Source organism: Sebastes umbrosus, chromosome 12, assembly GCF_015220745.1.
Source record: "Sebastes umbrosus isolate fSebUmb1 chromosome 12, fSebUmb1.pri, whole genome shotgun sequence".
Lineage (NCBI taxonomy): Eukaryota > Metazoa > Chordata > Actinopteri > Perciformes > Sebastidae > Sebastes > Sebastes umbrosus.
Genome location: NC_051280.1, coordinates 12,526,911 through 12,550,255, shown reverse-complemented (window position 1 = coordinate 12,550,255; position 23,345 = coordinate 12,526,911). Strand labels below are relative to the sequence as shown.

The window sequence follows — 23,345 nt, the reverse complement described above, 5'->3', positions numbered from 1 at the left end:
ATGTTATGTTTTTTTTAATCATTTAAAGCAGTGGTTCCTGATCGTTTTCCTTAAAGGGACACCTTTTCTATCATTGAGTAAATTAACTAAAAGGCATTTTATGGATATTTCATATTAAATTCGATACAGAACAGACCAGAACAATAACGGTACAGAACAACATAAACTGTACAGTTATCCAAATAGTGAATGCAATAACTGCAGGAAGTTTGTGTAAAATGAGTGATTTGGATGAGTTTTCCTGTTTGACCTTTTATTACAAATCTCTGTCTGTATTATGTATTTTGTATTTTTTTATTTTTAAATAAAAATAATCTTAAATAATAATCCAAACTTTAAAAATAACAATTCCACAGAATTTAATGAAATGTTGAGATATAGGCCAACCTGAAAGTTGTCAACTCCTTACCCCTAGTTGTTACACCCCTTAAAATCAAGAAGGCCTCACAGCCCCCTGTGAAGCTTTGGCGACTCCTATTGGGTGTCGGGACCCCCAGGATGGGAACCGGTGATTTAAAGAGTGCCCAAACTGAACATTCGAGGGTCACAAGCCCAAACAATTCATAACCACTTCTGTAATGAACACAGACACCTGCTCAATGAGAATCATTTTCTACGTTTACCCTCACTTTTACTGTGATTGCTGATTTATTGAAATATCCTTTACTGCTACATATCATTAGATAAGTACAAACTGAACTAATCATTGAAAGTCTGATCTTGAGTAAGGCCTGGTGGCAAACATTTAATTTAATAACTACTATATTAATACATAGATATGAAGCTCAAGTGTGCAACATATGTTTCATTGTAGTTCTCGTGTATCATTTTTAGTGGACATGTGGAAAAACTCTTTTCCGTGTTTGTGCACATACATTTGGATGCATCTGGAGTACCTAACAGCCCACAAACTGTGAAATAAGACAACCCAGTCAGTTTTTGTGGGCTGCCTCGATCAGAAAACGTGATTCAAAAAGCCATTCAGATTTGGCTCCCCTTCCTATGTCACATGCAGGCTCATTAGAATATATATTAAAGAGACAGGCGCTAAAACGGAGCATTTCAGACAGAGGGTGAAAACAGGTATATTCAGACAGACAGTATGAGAAAAATAATGTGTTTTTGAATAGTAAAGCATGTGAACATGTCTAGTAAAAGACCAAATTATGAATCTTAAAATGGGCATAATATGTCCCCTTTAATAATGACCCTTAGCTTCTTACTAATTTGTACCACATCCAATGGTTATTTAATCTCTAACTCATCTCAGGTCATGAACATCATGAATTCAATTGGTGATTTTCTTTATCTAGATTCACCTTGTTTGATGGAGAGAGACCCTAATATTTTGGGAAAAACATCATCCTTCACTGAACACACTTTCACGTGCACGATGGTAGAGAATCATTTTGCTCATTTTTACATTCAAACCAATATTAGAATAGATTAAAATCCTTTAAAGGTACAGTGTGTAGGATTTGGCGACATCTAATGGTTTGGTTGCTGATCCGAACTGAGTACCCCTCCGCTCACTCCTCCCTTTTCGAAGACTGTGATAACGTGAGCCGCCGAGTGCAAAACCGTGGTAACGCCGTTCGCCTAGCTCAGAGGCCATCCTTACCATAATAACGCTACTTTAGGAGCAATGGAAGTCATACGGTGGCTGGCTCTCTCTAGAGCGGGTGTTTGGTTTGTCCGTTCTGGGCTACTGTAGAAACATGGCGGACTCCGTGAAGAGGTCCCGCTCCTTATGTACAAATGAAGGGCTCATTCTAAGCTAACGAAAACACAACAGTTTCAGGTGATTATAAATATTATATTCCATTTCTACTAATAGATTCCCCAAAATGTTACACACTGTTCCTTTAATGGTTACCAAGAGATGAATTGACTTGAGTCTGGACAGTATTTAGATTTGTTGTTGTTTTTTTCCCAGGAAAGTTTTAGTACTTGATGGTTGTGTCGTGGTGTTTTCTGATCAAATCATTCCAGAGTCAGTAAAATTATTGTGCTTTATTTTATCTTAATCAAAATGCCCACAAGTCATTATTTTCTTGGAGAGTAGCAGAAAAAAAAAAACTAAACCATATACTGTAAACATTCACATTATTTGTTTTTTTAAAAATGTATTCTTCAGTAAACTCAGCGCAAAATAACACATTTTTATATAGTAAACAGAAGAAGAAACAACATTTATAGGCATCACTCCAAACCATTGGCTTAGATTGTGTTTTGAGGTTGATCTGCGCGGTGTATCCATCAGCTCAAATTGCACATAGTAAGTTAAAGTTAACTCTAAGACAAGTAGAAGTGCCACCGTGAAGCACACAGGTTGGCAAGAAGTTCAGATCAGACAGCCCTATCCATTGATCTCGTTTGTCTTCGGCAAATAAAGACATGTGTTGTCATCGCCCTCTGCCATACTGTTTGGTAGCGCTACCAAAATGGACCGATGTGGTCACGACTAAGGAATCAAGACAAAACACATGCGATAATTTGGCCAAAGAGAGGGGCAATTTCCAGTACACTGGCCTCGTGTTCCAGTAACCACCCTTATGGCAAGAGTCTGAAAACAACTGTTGCCCATGAGAAAGATGTCATAAAATTGAATGTCAAGGCACTTCCCCATGTGAGGATCTTGTCTTTGAGTGACATGTTTGTGAGGCAACAAAGTAATTCAACTAAAACTATCAGTATTAAATACATAAAAGTATTTAATACTTGGCAACTCCAATTTTTCAGTCAATGGAAACGCTCTCGTTAAACGTATGAACACAGTTTACATGGTAGCTTTGGTGTTGCTGCTGACCTGGCCGGACCCCAGCATCAAGTTCAACCACAAGTCAATTTCATATTGCAGGTGAGCTTTTTTTAAGTCAAAATCTTGCAGGATGATACTCCGATGACTCCACCTGCTGTCAAAAATGTCTCACTAATTTTCGGCGACGCTTTATATTACCCGTCTGTAATTTATTGAGTAATTAACTGCTAATTTCCAAAAAAGTTTCTTGAAAAGAACGATGTATTTATTACCAATTATTGGTAAGATAGAGAAAGTTGATACACTGCCAATTAATTTAATTCCAAACAATTCATGTCATGAGAAAACATAGAATTAAAGCAGTTATGTGTAAGAAATAAGATGCCGTACTATACCTTAAGGTTTTCAATCATGCATGAATAATTAATTAATATTTACTTGGATTTAAATGGGGGAAATTCTTTCAAGGAAATTCTTATTTCCCCAAAAAATTAGTACCAAGTTATTTTAGAAACTTCACAGAAATTATTATGAAATGACGGACCCATAAAATAAACCCACATTTCTACATTTTCTGACAGTAACCTAACAATATAGAAACTGAAAACTCCACCATAGGACTTACATATAATTTGTACTCGTTCGTTTTTCTGTATTGGCAATAGATATAAATAAATAAAAAATACTTTATCTGGTAAATAGAATTACTTCTTATAGGTTCTTATGTCACACTGGTAAAACTATATTAAACCTATGAGGTGTGCATTGAGTAACACTTGAATAATAAAAAAAAAAAGTCTTAAATAGGCAATCTTCTGTGAGTAAAGAAAGTTAAAATAGCCTTCCATCATTGATTTGAGTTTCTTACGGAAACAAATTGCACACCGTGACGAGAGCTATCGTCACTTCACTGATAACCACACTTTTTTTCAATCACGCACAGTTTCTACACGAACTGGAGTTGCCAAGTCGCTGTCACAGGTACCAAAGTGTGAGGTTAGGTAACAAAACAGGGTAAAACCAAGGTAAAATCATACAGTACCCCACAAAGCTGCCTGCAAGTAGAGCTAACACGTAGCCTTTGACTTGAGCTTTGATTTTCATACGCAGTAAATAGAACCAGGCGTTTCTACATAAAATACCCACAATTCCATTTTTACTATTTACAAACTCATAAATATATATAGTCTACAGTAGGAATCATTTTTCCCCCCAAACAATCATACAAAAAAACAACGGACCATAAAAAACTCTGAACACAAATAAAATAGATTATTTCTATCAAAAGAAATAAAAATAAAACGGAAACAAAATGTATTCATATTCCTTTGGAGTGTTTTGCTATGTCGATCTGTAGCAGTACTTGTGATGTCGAGCCCTCGGGAGATTTTGAGACCTGAGTGTCTTCGGTCAGGTGCAGATCACAATAGCGCTGAGATCCCTGGGAGGGGCCAGGCCCGAGGCCCGGTTCATGTAATCCTACACTGAACATACAAAGAAAAATTTAAAAAAGGGAGTAAGGATTGAGGGGGGCGGGGGGGATTAAGAGAGTTAAAATATCACAGGTCATCACCACCCTAAGATTCGGGGGACTGCTCTGACAGAGTGTTGAGCAGGTTTTTGTAGGCTGCGGAGTTCATGTAGCGGGGATACGAGTCTCTTTGCATTAGTGTGTAGATCTGCAGCTGGGCATCGTCGAACGTCTGCAAGTTGGGTTCCTGCATGTTTCTGTTGATCGACTCACGCACGCGGGAGTCAAGGCTCACCTGGGAGTCAAGAACAGGGGTTGAGATTAGAGAGAACAGCATGTGCACATTATCAATGACAAATTGTCTCTTACAGGAAAAGTTTGGGTTTGAGAAATAAGTTGATTTGTTTTTTACTGAGTGTTACATGACAAAATTTATACCACTCTCGTGTCTGTGCAGTAAATATGAGTCAGTCGGTTGGCTTAGCTTAGCACACAGACTGGAAATGGAGGACACAGCTAGCCTGGCTCTGTCTAAAGGTAACAAAATTCATCTACCAGCACCTCGAAAGCTCAAAAACAACAAATTGCTGCTTTACGCTTTATGTTCTGAACATTTCTTGGCTGGGACATGTGACTTCCAGTAGTCTCTGCCAGTTGCCCAACATATAATTTGCATAACATAGATAGCATGCACTTAAGGTTTTTGTACAGGTTAAAACAAAAACGATGCAACGTGTTCGAAAGAATCGCAGCAAAAAGTGCCCTCTTGGATGCCCCTATTGTAGAGAAAACGTGATGAAGTGCCCTCTAGGGTGTCCTTCCAGTAGAGAAAACGTGATGAAGTTGAGAAAACTTAGAAAACGTGATGAAGTGTCCTCTAGGGTGACCTTCCAGTGACAAAAATGTGATGAAGTGCCCTCTAGGGTGCCCTTCCAGTAGAGGAAACGCGATGAAGTGCCCTCTAGGGTGTCCTTCCAGTAGAGGAAACGCGATGAAGTGCCCTCTAGGGTGCCCTTCCAGTAGAGGAAACGCGATGAAGTGCCCTCTAGGGTGCCCTTCCAGTAGAGAAAACATGGTGAAGTGCCCTCTAGGGTGTCCTTCCATTGGAGAAAACATAAAGTGTCCTCTAGGGTTTCCTTCCAGTGACAAAAATGTGATGAAGTGTCCTCTAGGGTATCTTTCCAGTAGAGAAAGCGCGATGAATTGCCCTCTAGGGTGCCCTTCCAGTGACAAAAATGTGATGAAGTGCCCTCTAGGGTACCCTTCCAGTAGCGAAAATGAGATGCAGTGCACTTAAAAGGAGAAAACATGATGCAGTGCCATATAGACTGCCCTACATGCTAGAAAAGTTGCTGCACTCTGGTGCCTCACCGCATGCAGCTGGTGGCCCTTTTATTTTTTTCGCCCCTGCCTCTCAGACAACCTGAGTTCGCCACTGGAGGTGCTGGTTGGTGGATTTTGTTCCCTTTGGACAGAGCCAGGCTAGCTGTTTCATTTTTTTACCATACAGACATGATAAAACTTCAAAATGTTCCCAAAATGTAATTATTCCTTTAATGTCAAGGAAAATGAGATAAACATTTGTCATATACCATGAAGTTTCAACCTTGCAATCACCACATTTTTAATAACAGTTTAAATGAAGAGCTGTCAGACCTCTTTGGGCGAGAGAATGGAGATGTAGTCCTCGTAGATGACCCGAGCCCTGTTCTCTACCGCACTCTTATTGGGGTCTTTGCTGAACTCCTCACAGGCTAACCAGAAGAGCATGTTCTCCTCGCTGAACTCGGTGCGAAGAAACTGTCGGAAGGAGTTCCTCCCCGCTGGGCAACACATTAGCTTGTCAAACGACTGCCCCCACACGCGCACCTCCTCCAGCGTGGGCATCGGGCTGCACAGAGCGTTGGACAACAAGGGGTGTGAGTGAACATTTACTTCCACTATATGTTTAGTAGATTTGGCATTTTTTGTGCAGTGAATTCAACTGACCAGTCTTCACAGTCTTCGGTCCCTTCCTTGACGTCATAAGAAGTCTTTCGGTTCCTTTCATCGTGGTCTTCATTCCTAATAGTGAGGCAGACAATTTTATTATGACTTGCCCATTATCATTTTTATTCATTAATGTGTTGTATATTAATCATCTTACTGTACATATCTAGCATTTATTTGACAGTGTAACATAAACATAAACATTATCCCAGCAGTCTCTGTCAGTCTTTGACACACACTCTACCTGCCTGTCTACCTGCACTCTGCTCGTGCACTCATTGCGCGTCACAGGTAGGGATGTCACGGTACCAGAAATCTAGTAGTCGATACCAATACCAGTGAATTTACACGATTCTCGATACCAATTCGATACAACGCAAAAAAACCCCAATAAATCCCATGTAATTCAACACGCACTCCTATATTAAAATATTTGAACATTACAAAAAACAGAGGCATGTAGCCTTTAAGTAATAAATAAAAATATATGTCTATTAACATTGCAAAACAGAAGAGTGGCATGAAGCCTTCAAGTATTTAAAACAAACAATATTGTCTGGATGTCTGTCTTTGAGGTACTTTGCTAAATTGGAAAGAAAAGTACGACGGCACCGTTACTGCAACGCATACTATTTTTTGCGAATCTATTATTACTCCTTGTAAATCCACCTCGAAACGCAAAGTACTTCCATACCCGACTCTTGCTATTTGTTTTCTCAACGAGTTGAGGCGGAGGTAGCGCTGCGGCAGCTGCCATCTTTCACGTCTCGTGTTGTTGTTTTCTTCTGTACTGTTACGGCGTTCTTCTTCTTCCTTCATTTCACGGCACATGAGAACACTTGAAAGCGAATACTGCCGCCATTAAATCCGGAAGAATCGCATCTCCATTACCTCCGCTCCGGTACCAAATGACCATTACAGGCATCGTTCGGTACCTTTGGTACCGAAGAAAACGAGTACCGTCACATTTTTGGAATTTTGGTACCGAGTTGGTACCGAAGTATCGGTTCTCGTGACATCCCTAGTCACAGGAGTCTTCTACAAGCTGCTAGCTTAACTGTGAGTACTAACAATAGCCATGTTTATTGTTTACATTCATAATTTTAATATTTTTGGGGAAGGCCTGAAAGGACAGACTGTCTGAGTTGCAGACTTGGCGACTTTCTCGCTACTTATGGAGCTAGTGCTGCTATAGGTACTTTCATTGGAAGAGATGACAACACTGGGCTTGGTGTTTCGTTAGGTGCATGTGAGCGTACCCCACTGGCTAGCTCACGGATGCCGCTCTGCACTGCGCTCATACGGCGGTTGTTGCCGTTGTTTGCACTGTTAGCACCGTTAGCTGTGAGCCGCCAGCTCTAAGCCCCCAGGAAGAGCGCCGGGCTTTGAAGCAAATTTTCGTAGTGGGCAGACGGTGGTACTACAACTTCCGTGTCCGTCACGTGATGCCGTTGGGCCCAAAAAAACTTTTTCTCATAGACTTACATTGGGAAAGAGATGTCTGTAACTCAGCAGATAATTTTTTTTTTTTTAGGTAAATCAACTTCCCATTATGAACACTTGAATAGCCCTTATTTAAATCATTAGGTCCTAAAAGTTGTAAGATCCACTAATAGCCAAATCCAGAGTTATTTCCCTTCCTCCGTTCATGTGAATGAGACCCAGACCGCGGCTAGGAGCGAGGGCTGCAGCGAGGGCTGGGAGGAGGGGTTAAAGGAAACGCTTTACTGGTTGCGGAAGATCGCCGGATGATCCGGGTAATTTATCACTCAGCAGTCGAGCCATATGGCTTCATGCGCCACTGAGCAACTCTCATAGGACTGAACGGGAGCACGCCTCCAACGCTTTATCCAGTTATCTTAATACATCCATGGCCGGCTCAGCCGTCGCCATGTTGAGAGCTGTGTGGAGGAAATAGCTATGCTCTGAATTTCGCGTTTAGCACCTTTAAGCAAAAATGCCCAAATTTTGCTGGTTTCAGATTCTCAAATATAAATATTTGCTGGCTTTCTTTGATAATACACTGAATATCTTTGGGTGTTAGACTGTTGGTCGGACACAAATAGCAACTTGAGGACGTCACCTTGGGTCTGGGAAATTGCGATGGACAATTTTTTTTTACAATTTTCTGACATTCTAAACGATTAGTCAATTAATCGAGAAAATAATCTGCACATTATTCCAAGAATGAATAAACTCATTATACATATAGCATACATACATATATATACTCATACTGTATATAAACAGCTATATGTTGGCTTATTTATTTCGCTTACTATCTTTGTTTAGCTTGGTATCTCTATCTGTGTTGTCTTGTAAATGTGTCTGATTTGGTTGGATTTCATCCACACTAAGCTTACTGAACCGCAGATATTTCAAGAGCTCACATTTCTCACATCCTCAGCAGATAACTGTGACTGGTGTTTAGGTTTTTACATTGTAACCAGGCTGCTCACATTCAAAAACATCAAGCACAGAAGACACAAGCCGGAGCCTGCCGCTGAGACACGGTATAGCTCAGGCTGTGCCGTCCTGTGTGCAGTGATGTCGGCCATGCTGCGCCACAACGAGCCAGTTCTCGGGTGGTGAAGACCTACCAGGAACAGCTACAGCAGCAGCACCAGCAGAAGCAACATGCGTTTGAGCCCCGTGGGTTGGCCTGGCCCGGCTGGCCCTGCTGGGCCGGTGCAGTTCCCCCCGCTGCCGACTCCTGCTGCACCGACATCTGCCTCTTTCGCATCTCCATCCGCTCTGATCCCATGGGCTATAGACAGAGGAGAGGCACTGGGTTTATGTCAGAAATAGTATTTAACTAAGATTTTATCCTGTGGTAAAAAAAAAATCGCTTGACCCGCATGATACAAATCAGTGCCAGTGCAATACAGATGGCAAGGACAGCACTGCAATAAGACCAGCGTGATATCCATTTATACCAGCACTTTGATCACTTTCACCAGATTAATTAGATTTATTTAATGCACCACTCACCAGTTTTACACCTATTATGTGTTATGTGTGCAGGAAGTGAAGTGGTGCTGATGGAGCATGTGCTGGCATGCCCAGGGGTCGCACTGTAAAGGAATGCTGGGGGGAAAGTATGGAAGAATAATTTGCTGATTTTTTGTTTTTTCCTGCAGCCAAACATGCTTCCACCATGCACATTTCAGTCCCTCTAATCTCAAACTGGCGGTATATGTTCCTGTATACACTCCAACTGCATGTATAAAAAAGGGATGGATGGATTGTTGACCATGAACTCAATGTTCATAATCCAAAATTTGAAACATCCTATTTGTGTAAAGCCTGTGAGTGTAAAAGCAGTGCATTAAAGGATTTGCAATGCTCTGGGCCCAAGTGGACTAATGAATTAAACACACACAATGTAAATATTTGTCCTTTTTTTTATGATTTTTACTGGTCAAATTTGGCAAGCACCTTTAGGCTATACATTTATCATGCCCATAGGAAAATGATACTGTGCTATAATTGTGACTATTCAACAGAATCCCTATAAAAGGTGTATAAAGGCCTATAGATAGATAGATAGAGAGACATGCTCACAGAATGACTTCTTGTCTGATTTTAACAAATGTGTCATCACCAGGTCAGACGCTGCCAAATCCTGTCAGATCATTTTATGTAACAAAAAGCTGTCGCTTCCCAACACATCCGGCTATACTACCTGACACAAGAAACGAAACGATGCTTTTTAAAAAAAAAAAAAAAAAAAAAAAAAATGTCAGGAGATTTGGTACATGGGAGGGAGGAAGAGGAGGAGGAGGAGGAAGGGGGGGCCTGAAGGCGCAGTTTGCAAATCTATAACCGCAGCATCTCTCTATCACAGCCTTTCACTGAATACAATACCATTTGGTCATTTTCTAAAATGGATCCGCGCGCTGGTTTCACTCACATCCAGCTGCAGAATTTCGTGCGTCTTTTTTGCCCAAACGGCGTCTTTTTACGCGTTAGGTGCACACAATTTGCAGTATGGCTCGACCATATAGACGATGAAATGGAGGGATGGTGGGGGGGGGGTGGTTGCATCCATTCAGAGGATAAAATCATGATAACACCAAATAAAAACCTTGCTTCTTCAATCTTACCGTAGCAGAAATAGGAACGACACTAATCGTCCCTGAGCGATTTTTATCAGCAGAAACCATATTGCATTAGCAGCAAACTCCGCAGCAGAAGCACATCAATGTGGAAAGTGCCACCATGAACATGAAGAACCGTAGAGCTTCTTCAGCCCTGCATGGACAACCACCGAAAAGACACTGCCTAGATCTGTTAAAAGCTCCCCACGCACACTGCACACAGCGAGATATAGTGACATGCCATTTCAAAATACCGAGAAACGGCCTCTGCATCACGACATGTCCGTGCAACGATACACCAGTACTTACAATTTCACCATGTATGCACAGCGAGAAGAGGTAATTCTTTGCCTTGATTACATCCGATGGCACATAAGGCTTTTTTTTTTCCCCCGACCGGCTGCTTCAAGTCAGTACGCATGCGTCTCCTCTCCAGCTCGTAGTAGCTCAGTGGAGAGCGTAAAGCCACCGACAGACAGTATGGCACAGACAGGTTGCTACAGTGCAGCTCCTTTAACCTGCCTTATATGCAGGCAAAGGCTGCATGTCAGTTTTATAATAAAGACAATTAAGCATACAAACTAAACAACACACTGTTAAGAATGTCCCAGTAAAATAACAGTAAAGAACTGGCAGCAGGGTTTGCCTTTATGTTACTGTAAAATTAACATTATTATACTGTCGCTGAAATTTACAGCTTTGTACTGTTAATGAAAAATACAGTTTGAACTGGTTTTCTTTTATTAATTTCACAGTATTTTACAGTTAATTTACTGTTTATAGATACATTATATAGCTGTTTTTCACCTTTCTTTTACATTATCTTACTGATTTGTTTTAATGCACTATTTAGGTTGTATTTTTTACATACATTTTAATAAACATTATTTTTTGCCTAGATGAATAGACTTATCAGGTTACATACATCGGAATAGTCACACTAAATACAATTAAAGGCACTTGTTAGTGGAAAAAGGCTATAATAGACTTGTTGACACTTTTCCAAAAGTGTCTGTCTCTAGCTGGCTACAAGCACAGAATGCAAACCATAACAACATGTGAGTGAAGAACAGAGCTAATGCACTGATTTTACAATCATGTACAATGTACAAGCCTCACATGTGCAGATCAGGTCCCAGAATTAAAACAATACTGCATGAAACTGTTACTGATGATACTTTAGACAGCTGATCAGCAGTAAAGTGCTGTTTTTTAAGAATGCATTATAGTTCAGTTAAAAAACGGCCTATGAGTGTAATTTAACAGGTTTTCTTTTGTATTAACAGTAAAGCACTGTTTTTAGCAATAACAGGTTCATACTGTTGAAATCCTGCTGTAAATTAACAACGATTGTTTACAGTGTACATTGCAGCTATTTACAAAACCCAAAATATCCAGAAATATAACCCCCAAAAAAACATAATTTCGTGCATGTCAGTTTTATAATAAAGAAAATTAAGCCTACAAACTAAAAAACACCCATAAACTTCACTTGAGCTCTTGTTACAATGCAGCTATTTACAAAACCTAAAATATCCAGAAATATAAACCCCCAAAAACATAATTTCGTTTTGCAAGACATGTGCCAGTGAGTGAGCCTTTGCCTGAAGTCGCTGTCTATGGTGCTGAAACAGCCAGAAGCTGCAGCACTTCATTTAAAGGTCCCATATTATACCCTTTTTCAGGTTCGTACTTGTATTTTGTGTTTCTACTAGAACATGTTAACATGCTGTAATGTTAAAAAAAACCTTTATTTTCCTCATACTGTCGGTCTGAATATACTTGTATTTACCCTCTGTCTGAAACGCTCCGTTTTAGAGCATGTTGACGGAATTGCGACAGAATTGCAACAGAATAGCGTTGCTATAGGCAACAGATTGGGTGCATGTGTACTTCCTGTCAGCTGATGACATTCACATACACTGCAACCAGGAATAAACTGGGACACATTTAGAATGTTTACGTTTGAAATTGTGTCAAGGGTCTAAATATTGTATACCACGAATCGGCAGAAATCCTGACAGCTTGTTTCAAACGCAGAGTTTCTGAATACGGGCTTTATGTATTTCCCTGTGGATTGAGTGTTTTGATACTTTCACAGTATTTATATAGGTCTTAAGCCTGCTTTATAATAAAAAAAACATGAAAATCTCACTTTTTTATAATATGGGACCTTTAACTAAATCTCTCTTTTATTACATCATTTGTGAAGTTTAGTCTTACATTTAAATACTGTGAGTTAAGTGCTTCCACATTATGACACTGATCCATCCATCCATCAAGAGCAACAAACTATTTTTTTTAATTTCGTGAATGACTTTTAATCCTCTTGTCACATACATGTGCGCTCACATACTGCATACATGTACCCACACTCATACGCACAACCCTTTGTGTCAATGCATACACAGTCATGCACAATATATACACACATAGACACATGCATATACACATTCACACAATCTGTTCTGTTGTTATCTTGAATCTGTAGCATCTATAGTTGTTTTTATCCTGAATTTAATAGACAACTCTGAAAAGTTAATAGACATTTACATCTCTTGCATTGCTTCTCCCTATGCAACAATGTTAATCCGTACTATATCCTTGTTAAACACACTTCAAATTAAATCATATGTTGCCATTTCTTCCAGTTGCATTTGAGCATTTAGTAATTGACTCTTTTAGAGATGATTGCCAGGCTCCTCTGTGCCTTTTAATCTACAGAACAGGCCTGCAACCAATGATGATGATGTAGAAGACAACACTGCCATCTGAAGGTGGCTAGAACTGCAGCACTAACATGACGTTCCCCGTGCACACTGACTGACTCATAGTGCCTCGACGGTCATATGAATAAGTGAACGGCGCGGCTACGCTTGCAGGATATGATCTCTTTAATATGATCCCTAATATTTGACATGATTGTATGAGTATTATAATGTGCTTGTTTAGTTTGATGCAGAATCAAGCTAGAGACAGTGGGATGTACATTTTTCACACATGCAATCTACTATATGCCTTTAGCAATACATTGCTTTTAGATGCACATCATGTTCTGCTTCGTACAAACACCAGATGGCACTCTGCCTATTCTGCAAATGTGTAGTACAGCATACTGTATCTAATTTTCTACTTAATCTACACTGTCTAGGTCACACTGTTTGTCAAGATGCTCTTTTATGCCATGGAAATTAATGCCCACATTGTAATAAGAAGTGCTGCAAAATGTGAGTACCTATATAGTACAAGACTGACTGTTCTTACAGTGTCTGCACAGACCTGGTGCTGCTCTATGATGCTGCCTATTGTATCACTTAAGGATTAGGCATTCATCTCTTCTGTTATCTTGTCAAAAAAAAAAAAAAAAAAGGGGAGGAAGGAAGAGATTTCCTTCCTGTCCAGATTAATTACTGTACTGAACCGGGGCATGCCCTGAGCATCCACACGTCTTTATTCCCCTCTAGAGATACGAACATGTGACTTTCTCCACAACACTTCATTTAACACCTTCCCCTGTGTTCACGTTACGCAACATAGACCCACAAATAGCCACGAGAGATTGATACATACACACGCGAGCAACGAGTGATACTTTATGCTGTTGGGATTTTGACGAACACGCAGACTTTTCTCCCTCTCAGGGCACAATGCCAAGTGGAAGGAAGGAGTCTGAACGCACAAGGTCACACGGAAGAGTAGGACGCCAGATCTGCATTGGGGGACAGGATGAATAAAGTCTTTTCAGTGTGTGATTAAGGGGATTCAAAGCATTGTGAAGCTTCGAGGAAGATGGAATTAACTGCTGATTTGATCACTGGAGCTCAACATGCAGATAGGCACTGGAGAGGAAGTGTGGTTACAGTACGACTCAAGAGATCATGGGAGCATTTTGAAGGTGAAGATGAGTCGTCCAATCACAAAGATGGCAACAGAATATAGTAAATTTCTCTGTGTTTTTTTTTTAATTATTATTTCCCGTTGACATTATTCTTCTATGGTGTAGTCATCAAGTTGTTCTTTGTACTGTAAATGTCAGGCTCAATTTAATAAAACTGTCTTAATCCTTGTAACCAAGCTGCACAGTCATCTGTTCTTTTTACTTTAACGTCACATTATCAATCGAACTCCAGGCAATACGTCCTCATGCAAACTGATTGTCCAAATTACCACCATCAGTCAGGAGTAAACACAATTCTATTGGGCTCATTTAAAGACATTTTAGAGCCTTGCAGCAGACACATTATGTATCTTTGCACACACGATGTCTTGCTGTGATTCGATCTGACCTTTTTCTTGAAAGTCATCATTATAAATGTTGCAGGAAGTGAATGTTATTGTACTGCTATTTGATGTAACATTTACTTTTATTGTTCCTCAAGAGGAAATTCAGTTTGCAGCCAGTGAATACAAAATATACATGAAACAACACAAATGACTACACCAACCGACAAATACTTAAAGCAGCAGTCGGTAGAATTGGAGAAAATATGATTTAAAATTGTTATTCTTATGGAACGGTCACTATATCCTGACAGTAGAGCATGACACAGATAATCTGAAAAAAAAAACATGTGCCTCTGTGTTCTCCGGTGTCCTCCGGTGCTCCTAATGGCATCTGCAAGATTTCACAGACAGGGAAAGGAAAACAACCAATCAGAGCCGAGCTGGAGCCTACCGTCTCTGAGCAGCTGTCAATCACTCACCAACTCTGATCAAACGGTCAAACTAGGCAGCGCTGATCAAATATGAATCAATATTCTGTTAACTGTAATGCATTACTTGCCTCAAATGTTTTCAGAATCATCTTGTAGTGTACTGTTTAGCTGTAAAATGAGAAAGTTTGTGACCCGGCAGCCATGTTGAGATCAGTTGAGGGAAGACCAAGCACCGCTCACATGGGTGGAGCACAGCCAATAGGAACACTCTCTCTCTGAAATGACCTGTGATTGGTCTCCAGTCACGGGCTAGATTTTCTAAAGCCTAAAAACAGAGCCATGAGGAGGTGCAGAAGTCGAGTTTTCTCTCAGAACACTTGAATTACAATATGCTGAAAGGTTATTATGGAAATTTTGCCCAATGATGCCAAAAATATACTGCCTACTGAAGCTTTAATGGATTTACAATAGTGCAAATACCTGATACGTCCAAAATGCCATCAATGATCTCTTGCCCTGATTCAAGCTCAAAAGTATGCATTGCAGGGTGGTTTGAGGCTGTGCTAAAACGAACGCTAATTAGAATCATATCATATCTCCTTATAATTTCAATTACCTGTACACACTGACAATACAGCTAGGAGCTCTTGAGAGCATCAATAAGTGGAGGGAAACCTCTGTGACAGGGACTCTGAAGGTTAAGAGGCATGATCTTTATCAGTTATCGTTTCTGTAATTATTTGGACTGGTGCATTATAAAAGGTAATGAAATTACAACTGGAACATAATTAAGCAATGGCTTGTGAATGGGTGTCATTTATTGCACAGTTGACTTTCATTAACGCTATGAAATCTTATCTATATATATGCTTTTACAAAGAACTTTTACAAAATCTATTGCAGTGGTTCCCAACCTTTTTCTTTGAGGGATCCTTTTTCTGTCATTGAGCAAATTGACGACCCCTGAATTAGTGACATTTTATGGATATTTCATATAAAATTTAATGCATAACAATAACAGCACAGAACAATTGATAAACTGTACAATTAACCCAAATAGTGAACACAATAACTGCAGGACGTTTGTGTAAAACGAGCAATTTGGATGAATTTTTAGAAAATGTGAATATTGCATCAGAGATGATTTTTTCCTGTTACTTTTAGGAACTTATTTTTAACAATCATTAACTTAATAGGCTTCTTTTATTTAACAAATTCAGTGTTGTCTTCTCCCTGATGCTTGGCCTTTTTTCTATTAGCTCTTTTGTTGTTTTATCCGCGTACTTTTCAAATTTTTAAGTTTATATCTTAAATAATAATCCAAACTTTAAAAATATCAATTTCATTTAGTTTTCTTCACATAAATGAATTAAATGGTGTGATATAGGCCAACTGTATATTTTTTTTTAAAAGTTGTCTAACAGCCCTCAAGAAGGCCTTGCGACCTCCGGTGAAGCTTCGGCGACCCCTAGTAGGGGTTGGGACACCCGGGTTGGGAACCAGTGGTCTCTGGTATAAAACAATACATGGAAATAGGTAAAGGCCTAAGAGACCAAGTAGGTACATTTGTGAACTGACTGCATGGCAAATCACATGATCTTTTCTAATGAAAACTGGGTGTGAATGATCATCATGTGAAAGATGAGCACTTTTTGTTACGTACTGTATATTCTGTATGTGTGGTCATCAATAAAGCATGATTTAGTGTAAACTCAGTCACAGATGTTATTAAATAAAGATAGGTCTGGCCCAGAGGTCTAAGGTGCTGACCACGTCATAGACCTTTTTCACAGCAGACATTTTGACTTGTCACAGCAGGAAAAGGTATCAATAATAACAAACAGCCACAGTGGTTCCTAATCTGTGACATTAAGCCAGCATTCACAATACCAGGACCCCTGAATTCAAATAAGATCGATGGAATGCATGGGGACAATTGTTGCATGACACTGTCCCTTCTACTGTCTACTGTTATACTTAAATGGATAAAATAAAAATGAACGGCTGCATATGACTCCACAAGTGGCTGTCAAACCCTCTGTTGCTACAGGTTTCGATCCTCTATGACCCTAAATATGGTGGCGTGGAGATGTCATAGCAGGAAAAGCACAGGTGTAAATAATAACGTTAACGACAGTCAGGGGGGTCAGGTGTTATTGATCACACCTGTGTTATTTCTACCATGGCAAGTCCAAATGTTTGCTGTTGGAACCTCAAATTGATTAATGAACTTATTCAGAAAAAACAAGGAAAAATACAGGAAGACAGTCTGGATCTAAAGGCTTGATATTAACATCCACCAATGTTTTCTCCAGTTAAAGGGGAACTCCACTGATTTCACACATTAATGTCTGGTAACAGGTTTTGGGGAGTACTACTGCTTTAGATCCTTCTGTGGCTCCAGGTGGAGCTGTGGTTGATTAATCAATTCAAGAAATGTGACTTCAGTTGGGCCTGAAGACTACAAGTTTGAAAATAATAATAAAAAAATCGGGTGATGCGGAGTTAGAAAGAAGTTTACCAGACCTCTGTAGCCGGCTCCTCATCTCTGCTTGAGGCTATAGCAGCTCGAGGCTACATTAGCCACTACTAGCATAACACACCCAAATGTCCAACCAAACTGTTTGCAGTCGAGTTGCATTGTGGGTAATGTAGGCGGCAGGTTTGGAAGAAGAATTGGAATGGAAGCAGGGAATTAAAAAGACAATATCTTTTGGTTCTATTGCATCAATTTTGATCCTTTATTTTTCATCTTGAGTCCAACAATGTTATCGAACTGCAATGCTAAATTGGTGGAGCACTCTTTTATGGTGCCTTCAAATGGGGTCGTGTTTACCGTGTTCACGAGAAGAGTCCACATGAACGCCCCCCTCTTGTGGTATTCACGACCTCGTCCGAGTTCACAAGTTGTGACGTGTTTGTTGACGTTGTCAGAAATGGCGAAGGCCATGGAACTCAATTTTTCGGTACACATATTGTAATTTTAATCGTATATTGTTTTTCTTTGTAATTTTATAATATGTCTGAGGAAAATGTTGATATTACCAACGGCCTCATCTGTTTCCTCTGTCATTATGCCTTTGCATTTCCTGCATTATGTTACACACTTGACAGCTTGCTAAATTGTTAGCCTCTGTGGCTTCTAGACGCCGACAGTAACGTTAATATTGCCGTTGCTTAGCAGCGGTGTTCTCACAACTTAACCACTTGAACACCAAGCATATTGTGTTCACGACTTCCCATGTTGTAAACACAAGCTCACGAGTTTCATTTGAAGGCACCATTAATGTCATGGGTCACAGTCTTTTCATTGTATTCTATATACTTTTATTACTATTGACTTATGGTCACTTTTTTTTACTGTAATTTAACAGTCTCCAGTTCTGCTCTCGGACACCTGGCCAAGAAACAAATGTGTGTTGTGTGTGTGTGATGATCTGAACTGACTCCTTCTGTCCTCCCACTGTAACCAGTTCTGGGAGCAGCTCATGCTGTGGTTCTCCAACAACCCCACAGAAAGGACTCTGTGAATATAAACATAGAAAGCTATCGGAAATCTTTAGTTATCCGTTTACCAAGAATGATTCTGCTGCCAAGCAAAATCCCATTTTCAGACTATTGTTAGAAACGACACAACTCCTTAACTAATGCATTTGGACGTTAATACTGGGCGGGGCTGTCATGTATTTTGGGTATCTGTCTGTTTGTCTGTCTGTCAGTCTGTCTGTGTGACCGACTACGCTACTTAATTTAGATTTCCAGTGACTGGTATCACACTATTTCAAGACACACCATCTTCTTTTAATCTTCTTAGGCCTCTTTCAGACAGGAAGTACTTCCCTAAATAGAAGTTTGGCAAGAAGCAGAAAGAGCTGCTGATGCTCACAACAGATTGCAATCTAGTTACAATAACAACAGTATGAAGGACGATTCATTTACTGACTTACTGTGATCAATAATAAGAAAAAAATATCATTTGATAGATGTGTGGAGACATATTGCTTCTCTGAACCTCACAAGTAATACTTTAGACAGAATACTTTCAGCGACAGACTTATTATTGTGTTATTTTGTTATTTGTGGCTGCTTATTAGTGCAACAAGCAACACACTGATTAGCGCTGCTGTGTGATTCACAACGTTTCTGAAATATGTATTCAAAGAGCAAAACAAAGTCAACTTAACTGTACAGCTGTAGTTTTACTTGACTGGTTGGTGACTTTTTAGCATGAAAATAAGCTCCAAAGTCATAATCAGTGGTATGTTTATGATAATGAGGCTATTATCAAAGAAACTCCAACATGGCCATACCTCAAGGCACACCATCTCCTGTTCCTCTTGGACTGGGTCATTGCAGTTCACCGGGTATCCCACATGTAGCCGGCAGGCCCGGACCAGTCTCCGTATCCGCTGCCACATCAGGGCCCTGGTGCGTCTGATCCCCCGCAGAGCAGACGTGGGCCTGATCTCCCACTGCCTCACCGCTCTAACACATGGCATGCTCCGACCATGAGGCCTCACTCGCCACGTGAGGCTCGAGTCTCTTTCCGATCATAAGAAAATCCACACTCCTGTCCTCTATGTTTTCCCGGCGTCTGTTCTGAAGCACATTGTGACAGACAGAGAGACAGAGAGACAGAGAGACAGAAAGAGAGAGAGAGAGAAAAAGCATCAGTGACCCTGACGAAGAGAAGAGTGTTTACAAAGGAGAGGGCAGAAGGGGATTAGGACAATGTCCCTACTGGATGCAATCCTGATTCCTCTGTGCTTTACTGCGTCTCACAAGCTTAGGCCAGATTAAGCCAGGAGGTCTTAGTGTCTGAGTGAGATGGACAGAGAGGAAGACTGGTGACAGACGTGGATTCATTTGTGATTGTATATTATGCTCCTTGATGAACTCCCACGCAGTAGAATGGATTAAAACACTTTGTAGAGGAAACATATGGCCACAATGTACATGCAGCACCATTAATATAGATACACACACTATGGTGCCAGTGTGTTTTACTGAGGAGCTTCTACGTGCCGCTCATTAGAGACTCACAAGGATAAACACTGATCAAAGCTCTTCAGCGTGAGCAATCAACTGACTTCAGCTCTCTGTCGTCCTCACAAAGCCACAAAGTTAACATCCCCCCTCAACTGATAACACAGCCGATTGTAATTGATTGGCTGGTGTCACATGTGGTGGTGGATATTTTGTTGCCCCATCTGGATGTTGTCTGACGGACGGTACTAATTTTGTCTGTTCTCCTGCTTCTCTTTCCAACTTTTGGTTTGATTTTAGGATCTATTTTCAGTCCTGTCTGTGCTTTTGGCAGCAGGGGAACAGACAGTCCCTTTGGTTGTATCTATTTCATATTTCACTGCAACAGCCAACTTTTTACCTGTTTGTTTTTTGTTTTTTTTTAGGCAAGGCTAGTGAATTATTAAAAAGACAACAAGGGAGTAGAGTTTCTGAATCATTCACACAGACAGATTTAGAACTTCCACGTGGTAATTTAATAATAATAATAATTATAAATTGGACTTATATAGCGCCTTTCAAGAAACCCAAGGACGCTTTACAAAGAGGGCACTCAAAATGATACTAATAATAAAACGGAGGAAAAAGAACTGTAGCTAAGTAATTAAAGAGTGATGGGTAGATAGAGTTAGCTGAGGTCATAGGCCTTGATGAAGAGGTGGTGCTTGAGGTGCTTTTTGAAAGTGTCCAGGGATGAAGCATTTCTTTCAGGAGGGAGAGAGTTCCAGAGGGCGGGGTCTGCGACACTGAAGGCTCTGTCGCCGATAGTAGGAGTATAGGGGTGGAGAAGGTCGGTAAGATACTGAGGGGCAAGGGCATGGAGGGATTTGTATGTGAGAATCAGCTGCGATGATATTTAACAATCTGATACTGCTGGCAAATTTTTTCATCCATGCATCCAAATGGAGGAAAATGAAACCCCTATTTTCCGTTTTCAAAAGGGACCTTCTTGACAATCATTTCAGTGCTTTAAGACTAATGAAAGGACAACATGCAAAGTCTCTCCTCAGAGCTCATGAAGAACTAAACATATATGATGATGACCCCTAGAGCTACTATGGAAGAGTGCAGTCTTATTATTTATTTATTTATTTATGCATTTCTTTTTGTGTTCCTTGAATTATTTTTTACCCTCTTTTTTATTTTTGTTATGATATTATTTTTTTTATAATTTAAGTTATCTTTCCTATCCAATTGTGCCTTGTATGTTAGAAGTATTGAGTTTAGATTACAATGCCTGAATGTTTGTAAATTAATTTTCTTCAATAAAAAAAAAAAAAAAAACATACAACCACTTTGTTTCATGTGGGGTAATCAGGGTCCAGACCTGAGTCTTGGCCAATTCCTGGAGACGGTGGAGGAGTGTTGCCCTCAGACTGCATATGCTGTCAAACTCAGGTATGCTGCTTCAGTCTGAGACACAGTGACTTAATTTAATTACTCAGCAGCATGCGACATTGTAGCTGTGCATTAGGGTTACTACTACTTAATCACTGGTGCTTTCAAGGTTTCCTAAGTTCAGGAAATTGAACTACATTTATAACCACAAGTATTATTATTTATTTATTTATGTGTTTCTTTTTTGTTCCTTTAATTATTTTCCACCCCCTCTTTTATTTTTGTTATTATATTATTTTTTATAATTTAAGTTATCTTTCCTAGCCAGTTGTGCCTTGTATGTTAGAAGTATTGAGTTTAGATTACAATGCCTTATTTAATGTTTGTAAATTAATTTTCTTCAATAAAAAAAAAATGAAATAAAAAAAAAAATCCTGATCTGGTGCATGTGACTGTCTTATATTGATAAATATAGAAATAGTAAGAGTAATTCTATGAGATAAACAAATACACATATATATATATATATGCATACACACGCTCATTTACCCACATGTTCATGCCCATACATACAAGCATATATTGCATATATATACACACATACATATACCCACATTCATGTACTGTACATATAAATAAGTGGGTAAAATAAAACAAAGTGAATAAGTTGATATCTTTATGCTACTTTTTCAAAGAAATATGACATTTACAGCAATTTCTGGTATTGTTCAACACTTGTTTAGCCTCTATAATATGTCATCTATTGCCTATATGTTTATTCTAAGAAACTGTAGCAATGATACTTAAGATTTAAGTTTCCATCTGCCTTCAGTAGGAGTTTATTTGTGATGTTAATTCACTTCTCTGTGTGCAGTAGCTGCTGCTGAGGTCAGATGTGGCTCATGTGACTGAGTGTCACATGACAGCGTGTTGTAGTCAGTCAGCTGTTCATACAGGAAGGTAAACTGGTGAGTAACGTTCACTAAACCGAGATTTTCCTCCTTTATTCATTATCAGAACATTTTAAAAACAATCCTATACATACGAGTTGTCGGACTGAGTGATAGTAAAGGTTCTTACCTGTAGTACCGGTGGTCTTGTTGCCACGGTGACGGAGTGGATCTGAAGCTATGTTAGGCTTAGCTTAGCTTAGCATCCTCTAGCTGTTGCTAAGCTACCGCGTAGCTAAAGGTATGTCTTTATTTTTATAATTTGACGATTTTAAATAAATGCGTTATAGTTGTTATACTGCCTTAATGTAGTTTAATGTCACAGGATATGCACTGCGTTGGTTTATGTCGGAAAACCCACCATGACATGTCGTGACATTGATGTTAAGCTAGTTATCTATGACCTGCTGATAACTATAGCAACTAGCACTGTTTGTTAGCTCGCTCACTGAGGTCAGATTTAGATGACGTGTGATGTTAATGTTTCTGGCACATGTTGAAGTATTCACGGTTTAAAGGGCAAATTATTCACAGCTAAAACATGGTTGTATAACAGCTCTTTCCTCTGCTCTGTAACAGCTAACCAAACTATAGTTATGCCCTCTTTAATTGATTATCAGCATCAGGTGTATTGTTGGTTATAATGTGGACTACAATGTTCAGCTTGTACACACACAACCAGGCCAACACCTGTAACCAGGGAATGAAATTAGCACCTGCCACCTGTCAAATCCAGGGTATGTGTTGGCTGTGGCAGGTAGAAATTACAGGTCACAACCAGCACTGCTCCCAGTAGACCACTTACACACCAAAAACTGACATTAACCTGACCAAGGATATCCCTCATTTGTACTGATTGTGACTAAAGCATCTCTTATTTTCCATATTGCCACAGTAGATCTCACTTGGCAGCATCAATGATCTTGATATTATGTTTTTTGGCCTGTGTCCTCTAAAGGACCATAATTTTGTAATGATAAAATGTGATTTTGTTAAGCTTATTAGACTTAATTGTTATCTGTTTATACTTAAAAAACTGACAATAACCTGATATTC

At 39.7% G+C, this 23,345-nt stretch overlaps 2 protein-coding genes across 8 annotated transcripts in view; one reads left to right on the top strand and one right to left on the bottom strand.

The window, feature by feature from the left end:
- Positions 1 to 1,998: 1,998 nt before the first annotated feature.
- On the bottom strand, positions 1,999 to 22,554 carry rgs20 (regulator of G protein signaling 20). Of its 5 annotated transcripts, XM_037787261.1 has the most exons (7): positions 22,420 to 22,554; positions 19,287 to 19,575; positions 8,822 to 8,988; positions 6,222 to 6,296; positions 5,889 to 6,123; positions 4,338 to 4,527; positions 1,999 to 4,245 (listed from the first exon to the last, which is right to left on the bottom strand). In XM_037787261.1, the coding sequence occupies exons 2-6, from the start codon at positions 19,473 to 19,475 to the stop codon at positions 4,339 to 4,341; spliced, it is 855 nt and encodes a 284-aa protein (XP_037643189.1). In that variant the 5' UTR covers positions 19,476 to 19,575; positions 22,420 to 22,554; the 3' UTR covers positions 1,999 to 4,245; position 4,338. The 5 variants fall into 5 exon arrangements, with proteins under 5 accessions (XP_037643189.1, XP_037643188.1, XP_037643192.1 ...); XM_037787260.1 differs by having other exon boundaries at positions 1,999 to 4,527; positions 19,287 to 19,570; positions 22,420 to 22,440; XM_037787264.1 differs by lacking the exons at positions 19,287 to 19,575; positions 22,420 to 22,554 and adding an exon at positions 17,503 to 17,543 and having other exon boundaries at positions 1,999 to 4,527.
- The window catches only part of atp6v1h (ATPase H+ transporting V1 subunit H), a 29,615-nt gene continuing 28,458 nt past the window's right edge, over positions 22,189 to 23,345 (top strand). For 2 of the 3 annotated variants that reach the window (XM_037787259.1, XM_037787257.1), the window contains exon 1: positions 22,189 to 22,307. The gene's annotated coding sequence lies outside the window, so the exon portion shown is untranslated. Of the gene's footprint in view, positions 22,308 to 22,339; positions 22,531 to 23,345 lie in introns of those variants that run through there. The other variant, XM_037787258.1, reaches the window with a different exon arrangement.

What these genes read in the sequence shown, in the direction of transcription:
- rgs20 (XM_037787261.1), bottom strand. Translation starts at nt 19,475, where the DNA reads ATGCCATGTGTTAGAGCGGTGAGGCAGTGGGAGATCAGGCCCACGTCT. An exon ending in AGGAGATGGTGTGCCTTGAG is followed by an intron (nt 8,989 to 19,286) that starts GTATGGCCATGT and finishes CTCTGTCTATAG; the next exon opens with CCCATGGGATCAGAGCGGAT. An exon ending in TGCTGCTGTAGCTGTTCCTG is followed by an intron (nt 6,297 to 8,821) that starts GTAGGTCTTCAC and finishes CCTCACTATTAG; the next exon opens with GAATGAAGACCACGATGAAA.